The sequence below is a fragment of the Vulpes lagopus genome, chromosome 3 (genome assembly GCF_018345385.1).
Source record: "Vulpes lagopus strain Blue_001 chromosome 3, ASM1834538v1, whole genome shotgun sequence".
Lineage (NCBI taxonomy): Eukaryota > Metazoa > Chordata > Mammalia > Carnivora > Canidae > Vulpes > Vulpes lagopus.
The window spans coordinates 126,583,585-126,604,611 of NC_054826.1; the positions used below are offsets into that span (position 1 = coordinate 126,583,585).

The window sequence follows — 21,027 nt, forward strand, 5'->3', positions numbered from 1 at the left end:
ATCATCAGTGTGTGGGTGCCTGAGATTCCAGAGCCCACTTTTCCCTTACAAAACGCTTACCTCATAGGACAACCTAGGTCCCTTCTGGATTTTGAAAACATTAATCCTTAGAAAATCAGATTGCACCGAAAGAGAAAGGTGGGTCCTGTGGCCTCAGCAACCTTCTCCATAGCCCATCCGAAGCCTCTTCACCTGCTTGTTCTGGACTTTCCAGGACTACAGACCACACGATTGGGCAACCACTTGGAAGACCGAGTCAACAAGTTTTTGCGACGACAGAATCATCCTGAAGCCGGGGAGGTGTTTGTCCGTGTGGTAGCCAGCTCAGACAAGACTGTGGAGGTCAAGCCTGGGATGAAGTCACGGTTTGTGTGCAGATGTCATGCTATTTTGTGAAGCGCTCTTTGAGGGGTCCCATAACTGGTTAACAAAAGCCCCACTTTCTGGCAAGGCTTTAGAGTTTATATAATTCTGGGCAGCTGGCTGGCTCAGTCAGTAGCACATGTGACTTTTGATCTTGGGATTGGAAGTTCGAGCCCTATATTGGGTATAGAGATTACTAGAAATATAAGCTTAGAGTTTGTATAATTTAAAGGTTTTTCAGCATGTGATGTATAGTCAGTCCTTCTCTCAGTATTCCATAATCGTCAGGGGAGGTAAAATTCCTGGCTGAGCAAGACTGTGTCATAAAAAATAGGGTCACAGCCCCAAGCTGCCAAAGGCCAGGCTGGTGGGCAGAGCTCTGGGCCAGCAGGCAGCAGAGGTGAGCAGGCCTTCAGCTCCTCTGTACTGAGTGGGTTTAGAGCAGCAGGTCTTGTTTATCAGGTACCTTGTAGAACAATGACACGTGCAAACCTCAGGCTCTGACTTTTATTTCAGGTTTGTGGATTCTGGGGAAATGTCTGAATCTTTCCCATATCGAACCAAAGCACTCTTTGCTTTTGAGGAAATTGATGGAGTGGATGTGTGCTTCTTCGGGATGCATGTGCAAGAGTATGGCTCTGATTGCCCCCCTCCGAACACAAGGTAGCCTACCCCCTCCCCCCATTGGGTGCATGTCACTGGGCCTGTGGTGTTGCTGCAGACCAAGCCCTGAAGTGTCTCAGAGAACCTGTGTGCCCCAGAACTGGGTTTAAATCAAATAAGCCACACCTAACCAACCAGACTAGTTTAGTTTTCAACTAAACCAGTGAGTAATGAAGGGTTTTGGTGACTGTTTAAAGCATGTTTTGTGTAGTGAGGACTCATGGGTTCCTGTCCTGGTCTTGCTGTTGTCCGTCTTACCGGGGGCAGGTAGACCTACAGAGAAGGGGTTGGGGATCATCCTGTGGGCCCAAGTGTTGTAAAAACAAAGTGCCTCTGCCAAGAGTTATTTCAAGTTTGATCAAGAATCCAGGTGAGAGGGAATTGGTAGAGGCTTTTCTTAGTTGGCCCTGGCCTTTCCATGGCTCTCCCCTTCCTCTCTCCTAATCCTTTTTTTTTTTCTTTTCTTTTTCTTTTTTTTTTCTTTTCTTTTTTTTTTTGCGATCCATTGCTTTTGGTCAGGGATGAGATCGTTTATTCATGCGCACTGGCAGTTGGTGATGAGAGTTTTCTTATGTCTTGTCTATGGGCAGTGTAAATGCTACAAAAACAATTTATTTCTGGAGGGTTTTTTGGATGTTGGTGTTTGGTTTCAAGTTTGGAGGATACCCCAAACTTGAATTTCTTCCCACCTGCTTCTCCAGGCGTGTGTACATATCTTATCTGGACAGTATTCATTTCTTCCGGCCCCGATGCCTCCGGACAGCTGTTTACCACGAGATCCTTATTGGATACTTAGAATATGTGAAGAAATTGGGGTGAGTTTAATCTAGATTATTCAGAACTAATAAAAATTCTATTTTTAATTTTCACTGTGTATTTTGTGAAATAACCAGAGTATGTTGTTGTTGTTTTTTTAAGTCGTTTGTGTTTTTATTCTGATGTCCTCAGATCAATTCAGAGGTCTCCTGAGCCCCCTCCTGGATGCTTTCTCAGGCTCCCCAGCAGAGCGCACATGCTTGCTCTGCCTTCTTTGCTCTTCTCATTTTTTTTTCCTATTCTAGTCTTTCTGTTTTTTTTCTTTTTAAAACTTTATTGAGGCATATTTTATGTATCATAAAATTTTCCTGTTTCAAGTGTACACCTCAGTGATTTTTAGTAACTTCGCTGAGCAGTGTGGCCGGGGCTGAAGTCTGTCTGGGAGCATTGTCCTGCCCCCTACCCCCCAGTAATAGGAACCCCACCCATTTGTTGTTAATCCCTGTTTCACCCCTGCCCCTGGCAACCATTAATCTACTTTCCCTCTCTGTAAATGTGCTTCTTCTGGGCATTTCATATGAATGGAATCCTATGAGATACTGGTCTTTGCATCTGCTTTTCTTTCTGTTTCAGTGTTCTAGATCTGTCACATCCTTTCCCAAATTTGAAAAAGTTAAGAGGTATTTGACACATCCCTAACAGAGTGACAGGTTTATTTTGACTTTTAGCTCCTTAGAGATAAATACCCAGCTGCCTTTCCATTGCCCAGGAAGTAGTAGTTAGGAAAAGAGGCACGTTCCTGGGCATAAGCCATTCCGTGCCCCTGAGAGCCACGTCTCCCAGGCTCTTTCCTGTGCTGACAGGGTTCCCTTGGAGCCTCGACCCCTGCCTGGCACATATACCCTGGGAGGGAGCATCTTAGGGCCAATGTCCGGGTGTGCCCTTGCACGTGGAGATTCGGCCTCACCCCCCACCCCATGCACCCCTCCCCTCCATCCTGGTTTGGAACTTGTCTAAACATATTCTGTTTTGTTGCAAACATGGTAATTTCTTTGTTTTCTTTTTTTTTTTCCTAGTTATTTCTGTCGTTGCTTTGGTTCCTGCTCCTCAGCTCTTACTCTTTGGAAGCAGGGAGGCTTTCATCGGCACTTTGGTCTGAATTGTGTCTATGTATCCTGCAGGTATGTAACAGGACACATCTGGGCCTGCCCCCCAAGTGAAGGAGACGACTATATCTTCCATTGCCACCCCCCTGATCAGAAAATCCCCAAACCAAAGCGCCTGCAGGAGTGGTACAAGAAGATGCTGGACAAGGCGTTTGCAGAACGGATCATTCACGACTATAAGGTACCTGGGGTCGAAGCAGGGCGTGGCGGCTTGCTGGCTGTCTTCCTCTCGCACTCGTGCCTGTTAGAGCTGTGTTCACCTGTGATGAGTAAAAAGCAAAGAGGATAAGTGTGAAGAGAAAGGATGTAGAAGCACCTCATCGGCAGTCCACCTAGATTTGTAGCTGGCAGTCTCAAAGTAGCCCTGTCCTCAGCCAGGCATGGCCCTGCACCCCTCCCGGAGCACCACTCACTTCCCTCTTACCTTCTGTGCTTCCTTCACTCTCTAGGACATTTTCAAACAGGCAACTGAAGACAGGCTCACCAGTGCCAAGGAGCTGCCCTATTTTGAGGGTGACTTCTGGCCTAATGTGCTAGAGGAGAGCATTAAGGAGCTGGAGCAAGAAGAGGAGGAAAGGAAGAAGGAGGAGAGCACTGCGGCCAGTGAGACCACAGAGGTACAGAGACACTGGGGGCCCAGCCACGTGCCAGGGATGGACTCGCGCCTTTTTTGTCTGGTGGTATTTTCATATGTGCTCTCCGCTTGTCACCAGCTAGTACAGGTCGGGACTGGAGCTGGGGCACAGCCTACACTTCCTCCGTGTGGGCTGAGCTGAGATGTGGGTGCTTAGAGACATGTCACCTGGGAAAGGCAGATGGGAGGTGCTGGCTCTAGCATCTCTGAGTGGGGCAGGCAGGATAGAGGCACAGAGAGGTGAGAGAGGAGGGCAGCCTGCTAGGCAGCCCAGAGCAGACAGCCGGGTGCCCATGGTCAGCAGCCAGGCCACTAACTATAGATCTTCCCTGAGAAAGAAAACCCTCAGTTGCCAGGCCTCTTAATTTCATTTTGTCAGAAGCCAGCCCACCCCACCCAGCAGCCCTCCATCCGGCATTGCCGTGGTACACCCACCGGCTCGCCAAGTCCCACCTCGCGTGGGCTCCATGCTCAGCAATGTGGCAGTGAGCTAGAGAAGACTCTGTGCCTACCCTCATGGGGTGCCTGTTCTAGTAGGAAAAGCAAGTGCATCTTGAGACAGCGGTAGGAGCTGTAAGGAAACGGACACTGGTATGGGATGGGTGCACATGCTTCCAGCGGGGCCTGTTTGGGGAAGTGGCAGAGGCTGACCTGGTGAGAAGGAACCAGACAATCCTGGGGGAGGAACTGCCAGCAGGAGGAGGAAATATGTGAGGACTCACATTGGGAGCAAGCGTGTTGTGCTCAGATGTCCAAGGAAGAGAGCATGGGGGTTTTGGTTAGGTTCAGCTACAGGAGCAGCAGGGCGTATGTGCTATGTTGAGAGTAACAGCCGCAGAACTTGGGGTGGATCGTTAAAGTGTGCGAGGAAAGTCCTGGATTGGGGCTTCTTGCTGGGCCAGGGGCCTAAGAGCTGAGTCACTGCTGCTGCCTCTACCCAGGAGAGGAGGACGGTGAGGGTCAGGGACTGGCTGCAGGGATGCCTGTTGTGCAGGTTGGGTCCTGAGAGCCAGAGGTCTGCAGCTTGGGTCCCTGGAGGAGCCCAAGGGCTGTCCTTTGCCCACTTCCTTTGGCTGGGGCTCCTTAGAGGCAGGATCTGTCATCCGACAGCAGATAACCACACTCCTGAACGTCAGAGGATTTAGGTTTTGAGAAACTGTTCCACTGGGGTCTTTGGGAGGCTCCCAGAGATCCTGTTTACTTGCCGACCTTTGAAGGGTGGGCTGATTTTGAGTTTGAAACGGGGAAGAGAGAGAGAGAGCACAGAGCTGGGCTGTGAGCTCGGGTCTGTCTCCATGTCCGCTGCTGCCTACATCTCAGATGGGAGGTGGCCTGAGTGAGATCACGAACCCGGGGCTCTGGGGCAGGGGATCACAGGAGGGAGAAGAAGGTCTGCGTCTGGATGGTGGAGCGGGCTCTGAGGCAGGACACAGGCCCCAGCTGGGTGTCCCGTCCTAGGAGGATGTGCCTGCCTCTGGCCTGGTGGCAGCACCCTTAGCCAGCCTTTGCCACATCAGGGATTTGCCTGTGGTGGAGAGATGTGACATTCTCCGGCGTCCAGTTCACAGAGGCATCAGGCGGGTCCCATCGTGGAGACACCGCGGGACCCCGTGGCAGGCAGGGGCTAGAGTTACCGACAGTACATGGGCCGGACTGCTGCTTTGCCATTGGAAGTGTTCGTCCCTGGGGGAAGCGGGGGGGACAGGCTGCAGCGTCCCGTGTGTGACCCCAGCTCCATGGGAAGAACCACCACAGCGGGGACACATAGGTACAACTCCTAGAAGAAAAATCAAAATGCTGAGGGGGGTGGGGGGGCGCAAGAATATATATATAATTTTTTAATTATTTGGCTATGTTTTCTGAACTTTGTGCAGTGATTGTATTTCTTTTATAACTTTTTAAAAGCATAGTTTTTAGAATGGTTTAAAGGCTGACAGAAAATGTGAGCAGATCTGTGGAGCTCCCAGACTGCCAGTCTCTCCCACTGCTGGGTTGCCCTCGCTCGCCCCCCCCCCCCCCCGACCGCTGCTGCTCACCTTGGCCCCTCTCTGGGGTTGTCAGTGTCCCTTGGGCACCACCCGGGTCTCAGCACCCAGAGTGTGTCTGTCTCTCCCTCTCTTTCCTCTTGTTGAAAACCAGGTTCTTCTGACCAGACCTGGTGAACGTTTCTACCCTGGCACCTAAATGACTCCAAGCCCAAGTTCTTTCCAGAGTAGGAGCGCTTGAACTGAGGGGCAGGAGCCACTACAGCACTCGGGGTGGGTGGGAGCAAGGGCAAGGAGAGGTCTCTGCCTCGGTAGCTCTGCCTGGGACATGGATAGGCCATTCTGGAAACTCTGCTCCTACCCCCGCAGCAGCTTCTCTTGGCACCTTTCCCCTTCTTGTGCACAGTGGATATTTGGAACCATCTGCAAGGCAAAAAAAATCAGCGACTGAGCATTCAGGATGTGGCCTGGAGCGGCAGGGTCCAGTAGAGAGCAGGGAACTAGGAGAAATAGTTTGTACCCCCTCTATTGTCAGCGCCCAAACTAGCATACCGGTGTCTTCTCCTCTGAGAGGTGCCTGCTGTGTGGCTGTTACGGCATGGGTAGGGTTTCCTTGACCTCCGGGTGTCCCCGCTGCAGCCCTGGCGCTGCTCGCATCCTCCGGGGCATCTCCTAACAACGGCCTCCTGCCCTCGGCTGGGCCTCCTAGAGCTGTTGCGGGTTCCCCGGCCCAGCATCCAGCGAGGAAAGGAGGCCGGGCCTGTCCAGCAGCTTGGCATGTTGTTTTAGGGCAGCCAGGGCGACAGCAAGAATGCCAAGAAGAAGAACAACAAGAAAACCAATAAGAACAAAAGCAGTATCAGTCGAGCCAACAAGAAGAAGCCCAGCATGCCCAATGTGTCCAATGACTTGTCCCAGAAGCTCTATGCCACGATGGAGAAGCACAAAGAGGTAGAGCTGAGGGGGCGAGAGGGAGGGAGGGAGTGCTGCCAGTGGTCCATGCAGGGCCCCCCAACTGCATGCAGATGCCTGACCCCAATGGCCCGGCTCAACCCCAGGGGTCCTGGTAGCCCTGGGCCTGCGGGGCCAGCCCCCCCTTGGCACCACTGCCCCTGCTCTCCCTGTGGGCTGATGCCACTCTCCCCTGCAGGTCTTCTTTGTCATCCACCTGCACGCTGGGCCTGTCATCAACACACTGCCCCCCATCGTTGACCCTGACCCCCTGCTTAGCTGTGACCTCATGGATGGGCGTGACGCCTTCCTCACCCTCGCCAGAGACAAGCACTGGGAGTTCTCTTCCTTGCGTCGGTCCAAGTGGTCTACACTGTGCATGCTGGTGGAGCTGCACACCCAGGGCCAGGACCGCTTTGTCTACACCTGCAACGAGTGCAAGCACCACGTGGAGACACGCTGGCACTGCACTGTGTGCGAGGTAGGCCCACACCCTCTCCTTCCCTGCAGGGAGTGTCTGCAGCTCACAGAACTTCTGGCCCTGCTGGCATGGCCCAAGATTGGGGTCTGCCAGTCACTCTCCAGCCCTCTCTGCCATCAGCGCATGAGCATTTCAGATTGAACCATGAAATGGTTGGGATTTTCCAGGGGGGGCAAAATGACTACATGAAGAAGGCTCATCTACGTCCTGGTCCTCTTAGGGCATTGTTGGTCATGAGGCTGGTGTTTTCTAGTTCGCAGATAAGAGGATCCTAGTCGATGTGGGCTGTGCCGGCTGCAGGCTCAACAGCACACCTTCATCATAGGAAGGAAGGAGGCTTTCTCCCTTAGGGGCCATGGTATGGTCCCAACCCAACTAAGCCTGACAGCGGGGCCCTCGATGTGTGTGGCAGGAAGGGCTGGTCTTCCAGGGAAGCAAGAATGGGCAGGCTTCCTAGAGGAGGCAGTGTTTAACCTGACTTTTTCAGGAAGATATGATAACAAAGCACTTTTATTCTACTCCTTGTTTTTTGCCAATACCGGCTGTGTGTCAGGAGCATCCATGGGCCTTATGATCCAGGGTAGGAGCAGGAAGGAGGCGCTGGCTGTGCTTCAGCTCTACCAGGATCCTAACCTTTATTCCTGCCTCAAATTCTAGCCTTGCTGAGAAGCTGACAATGTCCTGTTCTGGTGGACCCCATGGTTGCACACGCTGGCTTCCTCTGCAGAGGTCTTGGCCCCTGTGTGAAGGGGTGTGGCCTCTCCATTCCCCAGTTGGGTCCCTCACGTGGGGTGAAGCAGGCTATTGTGGGCACCCCATCTCCCCCTACAGATAGTCACATACTCCCATCCCCCACCCAGTCCTCACCTTGCTGGAGTCCGCATTCAGAAGGGTTCCCAGAGTCACAGTCCATAGGAGCAGCTCTGTGATCTTGGGTTGAGGGGGTAGATAGGGCCTCATAATGCTTTTGTCTTTATTTGTCACTTTTTGTAACCTTCTTTTGTCCTGTCACTTCCCGCTATTGGGATCTTCATGTCTTTTTGGAAAAAAAGTTGGTCCCAGTCATAGGGTTTCCTTCTCCAGGCCTGGCACACAGTAGTCTGTCTTCAGATACAAGCAACTTTTAAGAAACCTGTGAACGCACATATTTTCATTGTGGTTTGAGCCCAGGGACTGTCTTCCGGTCAAGGGGGGCCACCCTGCAGAGTTCTGGGGATGCACTAGAGCACCCAGCAGCCCCAGAGAGCAGGGCCCAGTTTCTAGAAACCCAGCCAGTGGCACTTCAGTGAGCTTGGGAGCAACCATCAGGCTTCCCGGGCCAGGTATGGGAGCAGGACCCTGTGGGTCTGGGTGGCATTCCCCAGCAGCAGAGGAAGGAAGGAGAGGGGACACATGTCAAACAACATGCTCAAGGGCCCGTGAGACTGTAGGAGTGGGAGGGGCAGGGTGAGGTGTGAGGCTCCAGGGGTAGCTGTATGGTGTCTGTCAGCCTCTGCCAGCTGTCTGGTCACGCGAGGCCCCGTGTGCTGACCACAGCTTGTGCCCTGTGCTTGTCCGCAGGACTACGACCTTTGCATCAACTGCTACAACACGAAGAGCCATGCCCACAAGATGGTGAAGTGGGGGCTGGGCCTGGACGACGAGGGCGGCAGCCAGGGCGAGCCACAGTCCAAGAGCCCCCAGGAGTCACGGCGCCTGAGCATCCAGCGCTGCATCCAGTCCCTGGTGCACGCCTGTCAGTGCCGCAACGCCAACTGCTCGCTGCCGTCCTGCCAGAAGATGAAGCGGGTGGTACAGCACACCAAGGGCTGCAAACGCAAGACCAACGGGGGCTGCCCGGTGTGCAAGCAGCTCATCGCCCTCTGCTGCTACCACGCCAAACACTGCCAAGAAAACAAATGCCCAGTGCCCTTCTGCCTCAACATCAAACACAAGCTCCGCCAGCAGCAGATCCAGCACCGCCTGCAGCAAGCTCAGCTCATGCGCCGGCGGATGGCCACCATGAACACCCGCAATGTGCCTCAGCAGAGTCTACCTTCCCCTACCTCAGCTCCGCCTGGGACCCCCACACAGCAGCCCAGCACACCCCAGACGCCACAGCCCCCAGCCCAGCCCCAGCCCTCGCCCGTGAGCATGTCACCAGCTGGCTTCCCCAGCGTGGCCCGGACTCAGCCCCCCACCACGGTGTCCACCGGGAAGCCCACCAACCAGGTGCCGGCCCCGCCGCCCCCTGCCCAGCCTCCACCGGCCGCGGTGGAAGCAGCCCGGCAGATTGAGCGTGAGGCCCAGCAGCAGCAGCACCTGTACCGGGTGAACATCAACAATGGCATGCCCCCAGGGCGCCCAGGCATGGTGACCCCGGTGAGCCAGATGGCCCCCGTGGGCCTGAACGTGCCCCGTCCCAACCAGGTCAGCGGGCCTGTCATGCCCAATCTGCCACCCGGGCAGTGGCAGCAGGCGCCCATCCCCCAGCAGCAGCCAATGCCAGGCATGCCGCGGCCGGTGATGTCCATGCAGGCCCAGCCAGCTGTGGCCGGGCCACGGATGTCTGGCGTGCAGCCACCGCCCCGGAGCATCTCGCCCGGCGCCCTGCAGGACCTGCTGCGGACCCTGAAGTCGCCCAGCTCTCCGCAGCAGCAGCAGCAGGTGCTCAACATCCTCAAGTCCAACCCTCAGCTGATGGCGGCCTTTATCAAGCAGCGCACAGCCAAGTATGTGGCCAGTCAGCCTGGCCTGCAGCCCCAGCCCGGTCTGCAGCCCCAGCCCAGCCTCCAGGCCCAGCCCAGCCTGCACCAGCAGCCCGGCCTACAAAACCTGAACGCCATTCAAGCCGGCGGGCCCCGGCCCGGCGTGCCCCCGCAGCAGCCGGCGATGGGAGGCCTGAACCCCCAGGGCCAGGCCCTGAACATCATGAACCCGGGCCACAACCCCAGCATGGCAAGCATGAACCCACAGTACCGGGAGATGCTCCGGAGGCAGCTGCTCCAGCAGCAGCAGCAGCAGCAGCAGCAGCAACAGCAGCAGCAGCAGGGCAGCGCGGGCATGGCTGGGGGCATGGCCGGGCATGGCCAGTTCCAGCAGCCCCAAGGACCTGGAGGCTACCCCCCAGCCATGCAGCAGCAGCGGATGCAGCAGCACCTCCCCATCCAGGGCAGCTCCATGGGCCAGATGGCGGCTCAGATGGGACAGCTCGGCCAAATGGGGCAGCCGGGGCTGGGGGCAGACAGCACCCCTAACATCCAGCAGGCCCTGCAGCAGCGGATTCTGCAGCAGCAGCAGATGAAGCAGCAGATCGGGTCCCCGGGCCAGCCGAACCCCATGAGCCCCCAGCAGCACATGCTCTCAGGACAGCCGCAGGCCTCGCACCTCCCCGGCCAGCAGATGGCCACATCCCTCAGTAGCCAGGTGCGGTCTCCGGCCCCTGTCCAGTCTCCGCGGCCCCAGTCCCAGCCTCCACATTCCAGCCCGTCGCCACGGATACAGCCCCAGCCTTCGCCACACCATGTGTCGCCCCAGACTGGTTCCCCCCACCCAGGACTCGCAGTCACCATGGCCAGCTCCATAGATCAGGGACACTTGGGGAACCCCGAACAGAGTGCAATGCTCCCACAGCTGAACACCCCCAACAGGAGTGCGTTGTCCAGTGAGCTGTCCCTGGTCGGCGACACCACAGGAGACACCCTAGAAAAGTTTGTGGAGGGTTTGTAGCATTGTGAGAGCATCGCTTTTTTTTCCCCCCTTTCATGTTCTTGGACCTTTTGTACTGAAATCCAGACATCTAGGCTCTTTTTATCCCTAGATGGAACTGCTACTTCCAAGCCATGGAAGGGTAGATTGCTGTTTAAAGAAACAATACAAAGAATATATTTTTTTGTTAAAAACCAGTTGATTTAAATATCTGGTCTCTCTCTCTCTCTCTTTTTGTTTTTGTTTTTTGTTTTTGTTTTTTTGTTTTGGGGGGAGGGGGGTTTTGTTTGATTCTTTTTGTCGTCATTGGTGACTCATGCCTTTTTTTAACGGGAAAAACAAGTTCATTATATTCATATTTTTTATTTGTATTTTCAAGACTTTAAACATTTATGTTTAAAAGTGAGAAGAAAAATAATATTCAGAAACTGATTCTTGAAATAATGCAAGCTTATAATGTATCCCGATAACTTTCTGATGTTGCGGGAAGATTTTTTCTATAGTGAACTCTGTGGGCGTTCTCCAAGTATTACCCCTGGACGATAGGAATTGGCTCCTGCGTGCACACACGTACACACCCACACACACATCTATCTATACATACTGGCTTAAGCCAAACTCTTGTCTTGCAGATGTAGAAATTGTTGCTTTGTTTCTCTGATAAAACTGGTTTTAGACAAAAAATAGGGATGATCACTCTCTTAGACCATGCTAATGTTAATAGAGAAGAAGCATTCTTTTCTTTCTTCTATGTGAAACTTGAAATGAGGAAAAGCAATTCTAGTGTAAATCATGCAAGCGCTATAATTACTATAAATAAGAAAATTCAAGAAGATTCAATCACTGTATAGAATGGTAAAGTACCAACTCATTTCTTATATCATATTGTTAAATAAACTGTGTGCAACAGACAAAAAGGGTGGTCCTTCTTGAATTCATGTACATGGTATTAACACTTAGTGTTCGGGGTTTTTTGTTATGAAAATGCTGTTTTCAACATTGTATTTGGACTATGCATGTGTTTTTCCCCCATTGTATATAAAGTACCGCTTAAAATTGATATAAATTACTGAAGTTTTTAACATGTATTCTGTTCTTTAAGATCCCTGTAAGAATGTTTAAGGTTTTTATTTATTTATATATATTTTTGGAGTCTGTTCTTTGTAAGACATGATTCTGGTGGATTGCTCACAGAGGAGAGGCGGGGACCACGGTCATGGTGGCCATGTGGGTGGTGGCCAGGCCCAGCCAAGGCCTGGATGGTTCTCTTTCCAGGAACCGAGATGGTCAAGCTCGCTGGTGGCCTCAGATTCAGTGCTCCGCGGGGAACTTCACCCACAGAGATAGGGCTGCAGATGGGTCTGAAGCAGCACATTGCCTCCTGTCCTCCTGCCCTAAGCCTCGAAAACCCAGAGTAGGAATGGTTCCTGCACTTGTTTTCAGCAGCATCCCCTCCCCTTACCTATACGCAAATCCCAGAATTGGTGTAAAATGTGCTGCAGGGATTGGAGGTGTTTCCTGATTGCCCCACAAATCCTGTGCTCCATAGGAGAGGACACACAGTGCAGGGCGTCCTGCTGGGGGCCTCCGATGCCCAGCCCAGCATCATTCTTCACCCTCTAGAAACAGGGCGGTGCCTGTGAGGGCAGTAATGTGGTGAAAGCCCTCCAGCTTCCAGGGACGGACGCTTGGCCACGTGGTCCCACAGCACCCCGCCCTGGGGAGCATGGAAGTGTGCCCTCTAGTCCGCAGCACTCCTCCCCTACAAGCACAAGTGACTCTTGTATCCCTGGTCCCCCAGCCTGGGGCGGGGTAAGGGGCGGTTGTGGTGGCATATGGAGAACTCCTGGCCCAAGTAGTTTCCCTGTTGGCCCTGTATTCACAGAGAGAATTTCAGAATCCTTGGTTTGAGAATCTAAATTTGAAGAAACTTAAAAAGAAATTCTAGCACAGAGCTTCAAATATTGAGTTTTAACATAGGTGAAGCGAGATAATAAGGCCATCACTAGCATTGCCAACCAATTGCCATTTCCACCACATCCCCAGAAGGGAAAGCAGGGCCACGGCCCTCCAGTGGCCATCCGGCCATCCTTACTCTGCTTGCTCCTCGAATCTGGGACCCTCCCGAATCGCCCTCTCCACCGAGTCCGAGGCCGCGTGCAGACAGAAGGGGTGAGGTGTCTGGGGCCCTGGAGGAGCGGCTCCAGCCCTGTACTCGTGCGGTGCAGCCATTTCATGTGGCCGGTGGGGGGTATCTTTCTCAGGTCGTCCTGGGATCCAAAACTGTACAGATCTCATCTTTTTGGAGTCCATGTCCTGTGTAATCCGCCAAGGGATGCGGCCGAGGGTGTGGTCTGGGGGTGCTGACCCTGCCCTCGGCGTAAGGAGATTTCTGTAAGAGCTGGGAAGCCCCTGCGCTGCGTCTCATGCTGTATACTTAAGAGGAGAAGAAAAAAGTCCTATATTTGTGATCAAAAAGAGGAAACTTGAAATGTGCTGGTGTTTATAATAAAAGCTGGTAAAACTGCTTGGATTCAAAGATGGTCACAGTTGGCTAACGACCCTGAGAATGTGCTTAGCGAGCCAGTGTTCGCAAGCCCCAAGGGTCCCGGTTGAGCGTGCCTAGTCCGTGTGTTCGATTACGTTTCTGAGAACTCGGCCTGTTAAAAACGGGTAGGATGCAATGTCCAGCGGAAGCGGTGGAGCGCCTTCGGCTTCTGGGATGTCAGGCTGAAGACGGCGCTTTCCCCTCTTGTCGCTGACTGCTCCGAAGTGGAACCAAAGATCCTGTCCAAACCAGAACGTGCTTGTCGCCCTGCTGCTCTGCACAGGCCGGTGCTCCTGTGTGGGAGCGGACACGCTTCACCCAAGGAGCCCCTGGCAGGGACGCCCTGTGTCGCTGCGCCGCCTCCGGCAGCCTCTCATGCCAAGCCGGGGCCAGGGCGACAGGTCGCTCGTGGAACGTAAGTGATCGTAGCCCGCGGGCTAAAGGACAGGACGGAACCGCGCTGAGCAGACCAGAGGCAGGCGGTGCCCGCTCGGAGATTTCCCAGGCTCAGGCCAAGGCTCCAGGGTCCCGGGCGCACCGGCCGCAGGGCCGGGGCGCGGGCTCCCACTTTCGGGGGTTGAGAGGCGGGCTTCCACTTTCAGGGGTTGAGAGGCGGGCGGGACGCGGCTCGCGGGACGTGGGGCCTGCGGCATCCAGGGGGCTGGCGCGGCCACGGCAGGGCGGCAGCACCTAGGAGCCTGGGCCATAGCGAGCTCGGCTCTGCCCGCCTTTCCAGGTGCTGTGGAAGGCGTCAGGGCGCTGCGGCCACGGGCCTGAGGCAGGAGGCCGGGGAGGGGACCTGGCCGGGCAGGTGGGGGCCGCCCATCCTGAGCTGCGCTGCGCACTGCAGGGCCCACGCCCGCTGTCCTCCAGGCCGGCTCCGCAGGCCCGGCCTGGTCTCCCTTGGGGCTACCTTGCGGGGGGCGCCGAATACCCCCTGGCACACAGGAGGCGGTGTCCAAGGCCTCCCAGGTCCAGGTGGGACTGGCCCTGTCCGGGTGGGGCCCGCCGGCCCAGCGCCTCAAGGGGGCGGTTACTGAAGCGGCCTTACACTCTGGGCCCGGGACCAGGGCTCTGGGCCAGTGATGAGAAGGCCTCTCACAAACTGATGCTGAGGTTGCCTGGGTGGCTCAGTCGCATAAGCATCTACCTTTGGCTTGGGTACCCCAGGGTCCTGGAATCAAGACCACATCGGGCTCCAAGCTCTCCTGGGGGCCTACTTCTTCTCTCCCCTGCTCATGCTCTCTCTCTCTCTCAAATAAAATATTTTAAAAAAATAAACATGTTTAAAGTAGTCCTATAGAGGTATGTCAACAGAGTCCAAGCCTGAAGATCCTCAAGGCCTGTAGTGATGTGTAGAGACTGTTCCAGGTGAGGGTGGTCCTTTAGGAAAACCTCCAGAGAGGACATCCTTGGAAGGATGGCGAGGGGCTGTGGCGGGGCTCCCTGCGCCAGGTCCCACCCTGTGTCTCTGACCCCACCCAGGACCCCTCACGTCTGGCACAAGTTTGGGGGCCTTAGAGCGGGAAGCGTTGCTTCATGTGCTGCCACAAGTTGAGCATCTGGAGGCGGGGCGGTCGGGGGCCCAGACCAAAGCTGGGAGGTGCAGAGAAAGGCAGCAGGTTCCATTGAGGAGGCCTGGCTTCCACGCAGGAGGCAACCAGAGGCCTGGTGTTCAGCTGCCAGAACTGGCGTCCCCTGGGAGGGCCAGGTCCCCGCATAGGGGACTCCCTGAGCTTCTGGGGAGGCCGGTTCTCACTGTTCCCGCCCTCTAGCCACTTGAGTTCTGGTCTCTGGTTTCCTGGGTGAGGAAGAGGGATTCTCTCGTGGGGGGAGGTCAGCAAGTGTGAGAAATGACAGGAAAGACGTGAGTGGGTCTCGAGCCGAGGCCCCCTTGCCTCCAGAACGGGTGATTTCGGGGGCGCACCCCTGCTATCCAGTTGACAGGGAAACAAGCAGGCCCGGTGCAAGCCCTGAGTTTGCTCCCTCAGCAGCCACCTGCTGGGCACATCCGAGCTGCCGCCCTCCAGCCCTTGGAGAGCTCCTCCAGCAACCACAGGAGGAAGGGCGACGTGGTGCTGGGGCTCAAAGGGGGCACGGACCCCAGTCCGCGCTGGGAGCGAGGAGGTGTCTCTGTTCGGGGTGGCACCCTCTCCGGACAGCCCAGCGGGGATCTTGCCGACACCCTGGCGTCGTGGCCTGCGCCGGGCAGGCGGGCGAGCTGCTGAGTTCCTGAGGAGCTCCCAGGTGAGGCCTGGGCCTCAGTCTACACGCGGAGCAGCGAGGCCCAAGGGGGGCCAAGAACAACCATCTTGACTTTGAAATTGCCTTGTCTTTTTTTTTTTTTTTTTTTTAATCTCAACGCCCAACACCCAGGGTACCTGGATAGCTCAGTCGGTGAAGCATGTCTTTGGCTCAGGTCATGATCCGAGTCCTGGGATGGAGCCCTGTGTCAGGAATCCCTGCTCAGCAGAGAGTCTGCTGCTCCCTCTGCTTCCGCCTCTGTGTGCGCTCACGCGCTCTCTCTCTCTCTCTCTCTCAAATCTCTCGAAGAAAAATAATTTCAACACCCAACGTAGGGCTCAAACCCACAACCCCAAGCATCACATATTCCACCAACGGAGCCCCGAAACTGCCTTAGTCCTAATGTTCACAATAGATCGCTTGGAGAGAGGGGGTTTGCTCAAGTGGCTCTGTGGCCTCCACAGCATTCGCTCTGAGCTGGCACCTTCCAACCCCTTCTGTCCTCCAATCCCTGAATAAGCGCCTGGCAGGCCCACTGGCAGCCGAGGTCCCCTGGATGGACAGGAGCTAGGGCAGGACCCAGGGCACAGGGAGGTTCGGGAAGATGTCCTGTGAGGTACATTTGTAAACCTGCAGACCGTGGGCAAAACAGACAAGGGGATCCCACCGTGCTTGCTCTTCCATAAAAGCAGCGCCGGGTCCCCGGGCGATGGGAAAGCGCTCGTGCTGGTTCTCTGCACCGGTTGCGCGAGTGCTGGGGTCAGGCCCGTCCTGTCTCCTGGACCACTCGGAAGACACCGGCTGCCCTGTGCCTGGGGACATTTCCACCCTGCCCTCCGATACCCCATCGGACCGGAGGATCCTGAGCGAGGGGGCCCTCTTCGTACCTGAAGGGACGTGGTCTTGGTGAGGGGAGCTCTGTGAAAGCCACCCACCTGCTGGGGCCTGACGCCACGTGCTGCGCAAGATGCCACCTGGACTGGGCCTCTGACTGGTGGGGTAAGGGCCCATGGCACCCAGGCAGCCAGCCAGTCCTTCGGGGAGGCAGGGCCTCACTGGCATGGGACAGACGTCGAGAGGGGTCCTGAGCCACCAGGAAGCCATGCAGACGGGGAAAGGGGATGCCAGCAGGTGAAGCCTCTCCAGACAGCCTTTCTGCTCTTTATGGGTGTTGGGCTAAGAGTGGGGCTCTAGTGGGGCAGGTGCGTTACCGGAGCCCACATGCACACACTCACCCAACCACGCACAGAACAGAATTGCTTCTCTGCACTGGAGAGTCTCTCACACCAAGCTAATTTTTCCATGTCTTCCTTCAAGCAAGCTGTAGACGCAGTAGATTTTGAGTTTTGGTGGACGTTTGTTCCAATGCCTAGAATGACCTCGTCCGCAGGCTGGGGGAAAGATGTGACCCGAGTGCTTTGACAGGACAGAAGGCATCTTTCAAACTGCGCCCTCGAGGCTAGTTCACCAAGTGGTAGCCCCCAGAAGTTTCTAGGAATAAATGCAGTGGGAGAGGTGGCCACCTTTTCCAGAGCCAGAGTTGCTCAGAAAAGCCAGGAAGCCCTGAGAGGGCCCTGGGCCAAGTGCCAATGCCACAGAGCATGAAAAGGGACAGAGACCTTGGGTCCAATCACTCCTGAAAGTTTGGGATCAACCTGTGACGTTTCCAGTGTCCTTGATGGTGGAATTAAAGGCGGACACTGTCAAAGCAGGAGGAGTCATTCGGAGAAAAAAAACTCAAGAGTCCCCCACTGAAATGAGAAATGTTCTGGTAAGTTCCAGGCCAGGTCCTAAGCGCTGCACCTGCCTCCACGAAGGGCCACGGATCTGGCTTCTGGCCAGGTCCCACCATCAGCAAGTGTGCAGGTTGGGGTCAGGGCCCGGGTTCCCCCAGACCTATTGCCGTTGGCAGGTGTCTGAAGTCAGCTGGGGGCTGACGTTCGTCAGACACAGAGATAGTTGTCGAGTGAATCAGCAAAATACTGGGTCACATGCTGAGCTGGCATCAAAGTCCTGCAAAGGAAGACAGGGACTCGAAGAATCACACAAAACCCGGTGCAGGTGCCACCAGGCTGCTAGCTGCTTCTCTGAATTTGAACGATCTGGCACCTCTGAAGCCGGGGAGTGTCAGTGCCTCCGAAGCTGCGGCCACAGCCTCCAGACGCAGCTCAGTGTGGCCCCGGGGGCACCGGCGGAGGCGGCCTCCCTCTCCAGAGCTGCACAGCTCTCGGAGGACACCCGGCCTCCGCGACTGCCCGGCCTCTCCCCACCACCTCCTGCCTCCAACTTCTTCTTCTTATTTTTTTTTTTTAAGATTTTACTTATTTATTCATGAGAGGCGCAGAGAGGCAGAGACACAGGCAGAGGGAGAAGCAGGCTCCATGCAGGGAGCCCGATGGGACTCGATCCCAGGACTCCAGGATCACGCCCTGGGCGGAAGGCAGGCGCTCAACCACTGAGTCACCCCGGGATCCCCACCTCCAACTTCTAAAAAAAATGTATCGAAGTCCTCTCTACAGCCACACGGGGCTCACACCTACCTACAACCCCAAGACCAAGAGTCCTGCTCTGCCAACTGAGCCAGCCAGGTGCCCCCAAACCCCTATTTTTTGAACTTCAAAAATGAAGATGCCCTATAAGAGAGTTTATTAAACTGAGAGAAAATCCCATCACCCCTGGGCCCTTTCCAGGCCAAAAAGTATCCTATCGCCCCAAGCTTTCCTTCCTCTGGGAACTCCCAGGATGCTGCCCAGTGAAGCCGGAAGCTCGCCCACAAGTTGGTGCCTTGAACTAAGAAAGGCAAATAAAAGGAGACACATTTGTTTTTCCTTTCCAGAGGGCATTACACAAATTACAGTAAAATATGCATAAAGATTACCGTTGTAATAATTTTTTAAAAAGATTTTATTTATTTATTCATGGCAGAGAGAGAGAGAGAGAGAGAGAGAGAGAAGCAGTCTTCATGCAGGGAACCCAATGTGGGACTCGATTCCAGGTCTCCAGGATCACACCCTAGGCCGAAGGCGGCGCCAAACCGCTGAGCCACCGGGACTGCCCCCGTTGTAATAATTTTTTAAAGGTTTTATTTATTTGAGAGCAAGTGCGTGGAGTGGGGCGGGGCAGGGGGAGAGGGACCAGCTGACTGCTGAGCGCGGAGCCCAAGCCAGGCCTGGAGCTCACAACCCCAAGATAACGACCTGAGCTGAGACCGAAAGGCGGCTGCCCGCTAACCGAGCCCCGCAGGCGCCCCTCCACCGTCATCGTTTTGAAGCGCACAGCTCGGTGGCACTAAATGCATCCCCACTGCTGCGCGGCCATCACCGCCACCGTCTCCAGAGCTCATTTTGCAAAACTGAAACTCTGTCCCTGTTAGACAGGATTCCCCATTGCCCTCCCACCCCTGCCCAGCACCCCCCTCCCCCTGCCGGTGTCTGGATTCGACAGTTCCGATGCCTCGTGCGAGTGGGATCACACAGTATCTGTCTTTTTGTGTCCTTGACCATCAGGCCCCCCGGTTCACCCACGCTGCAGCAGGTGTCAGAAATTCCCTCCTCTCCGGGCTGAAGAACATCCATTGTCCGTGTGTTCTGTGCTTCGGGGACCCCTTCAACTGTGGCTGGGCAGGTTGGCCCTGCCTTCCGGCTGCCACGAATGACACGGCTCGCGTTTCTCCAGGCCCCCAGCTTGCTGCTGTCAAAGGCAGTGGCCTCTGGAGAAGCAAGGGCAGCCTCGTAGAGGCCGCGGCAGTGGTCAGGAGGCCCAGGGGCCCTCTCCTCCTCTGCTTCTCTCTGTGCCCCGCCAGCAATCCCAGCCAGTCTCGGTCAGTCCAAGTCGTACATCTGCATCTAATCATTTTCTTCCTTCTTCCAATTTCCTCGTACTCTCAGGGACTGAAATCTGCCCAGGCCCCTCAAGACTTGGTTTGGGGGACACCTGGGTGGCTCGGCGGTTGAGCATCTGTCTGCCTTCAGGTCAGGGCGTCATCCGGGGTCTGGGGAGCCTGCTTCTCCCTCTGCCTGTGTCTTTGCCATTCTGTCTCTTTCATGAAAAAATAAAATCTTAAAAAAAAAAGACTTGATTTGGGTCCATAGGCATCTTGGAAAGCCAGAGTTCCCCAGGCTACCAGAAGATAGTTTCGCGAACATCTGTAGCTGAGGGCGTCTGACGTCCACAGGCCAGGAGAGGACAGGAGTGTCTGGAACCTGGTGTCTTTGTCCTCCACAGAGCCTGGGTCCTGCCCATCATTTTTTTAAAACTTTAGTGATTTTTTAAAAAGATTTATTTATTTATGATAGAGAGAGGCAGAGACACAGGAGGAGGGAGAAGCAGGCTCCATGCTGGGAGCCCGACTTCGGCTTGATACTGGGACTCCAGGATCGCGCCCTGGGTCAAAGGCAGGCGCTAAACCGCTGAGCCACCCAGGGATTCCCCATTTTTTTAAACTTTAAATTGATCTTTTATTGAAGGATAGTTGACACCCCCCATCCTTATGTAAAGCATAGGTTTCCCTCTGCCAGATACCACTTCTCCTTCCTGAAATAAAAGGATCCCCCCGGGCCTACATCTACTGCCCCACAGACCAGTGTGTCCGCTCTTGCAAAAGGGAGGACTTCCTGGGTGAACAAATGCAACGCGAGGCTCAGACCCCTCAGTGCCCCAGAGTAGCTGCAGCTTGGCCACGCTGAGCCTGCCATGGGCCCCTGTGTCTTCAGGGAGGTGGGGGAAGGAGAGGGGCGGGGCCCAGGGGCTGGAATGGATTAGAAGTGGCTAGGTGGGGGTGGGGTGGGGGTGGAGCCCCGAGGAGGAGGCGGCGCCGCGGGGGCCCGGGGGGAGGTTGCTGGTCTTCCTCCCACGGCAGAGAAAGGGCTCCTGCCCACACCCCCCCACCCCCGCCCCGGCCTAGTCCGCCCGCCTCGGGGACATGCTGCTCAGCTGCTGGAGCCTGGCACATGGGGCTCATCCTTCACACCTTCCACCGGGAAGGTCCCGGGGTCGCCCCTCCCAATGCCCCGACGGCGCCCCGGGTCCAAGCGGGGGTGGGGGTGGGGGTGGGGGAACCCTCTCCTGACTCTCGTACTTTGCAGCTCCGTTTTCGTAGCTTCTTGCTCCGGCAGCGACCCTCCAGCGAGCCCCAGAAGCCACCTGGGGCCGCCGGGGCCTCAGAAAACCTGGACCACGCAGCGCGCGCTGTGGCACCGGGCGAGAAAGGGCGTTGACGGGGTCAGGAGCAGCACCGCACAGTGACTGACCGCAGCCACTGGCCAGGCGTGTGGCGTGGTGGCCCGCGGCACCCGCCGGGGTGGAGCGCTCTACACCTACAACTAATGTAGCTTTCTGGGTCCACCATATTTCATTTTTGTTTTCTTCTTAATTAAAAGAGAAGGAGCGGCGGGGGTCGTCCGCTGCAGCGGGGCGGGAGGAGGAGCGCGAGGACAAGTCCAGCCTCAGGGCCGCCCCCGCTTCTCCCCCGCCTCCGTGGCGCCGGCGTCGCCGCCGCCGCCCTCTCACGCTCTCCGGGGCGAGTGAGCGCCCCCCGTGTTAGGGACGCG

At 55.7% G+C, this 21,027-nt stretch overlaps 1 protein-coding gene across 1 annotated transcript in view; it reads left to right on the forward strand.

Moving 5' to 3' along the window:
• Positions 1-13,225, forward strand: part of LOC121486664 (CREB binding protein) — a 130,915-nt gene extending 117,690 nt beyond the window's left edge. The window contains exons 24-31 of the mRNA XM_041747743.1: positions 215-365; positions 880-1,026; positions 1,728-1,841; positions 2,964-3,129; positions 3,398-3,565; positions 6,357-6,518; positions 6,718-6,999; positions 8,560-13,225. Of these exons, the coding sequence (XP_041603677.1) occupies positions 215-365; positions 880-1,026; positions 1,728-1,841; positions 2,964-3,129; positions 3,398-3,565; positions 6,357-6,518; positions 6,718-6,999; positions 8,560-10,707 (3,338 nt within the window). The 3' untranslated portion in view covers positions 10,708-13,225. The remainder of the gene's footprint in view (positions 1-214; positions 366-879; positions 1,027-1,727; positions 1,842-2,963; positions 3,130-3,397; positions 3,566-6,356; positions 6,519-6,717; positions 7,000-8,559) is intronic.
• Positions 13,226-21,027: the final 7,802 nt, after the last annotated feature.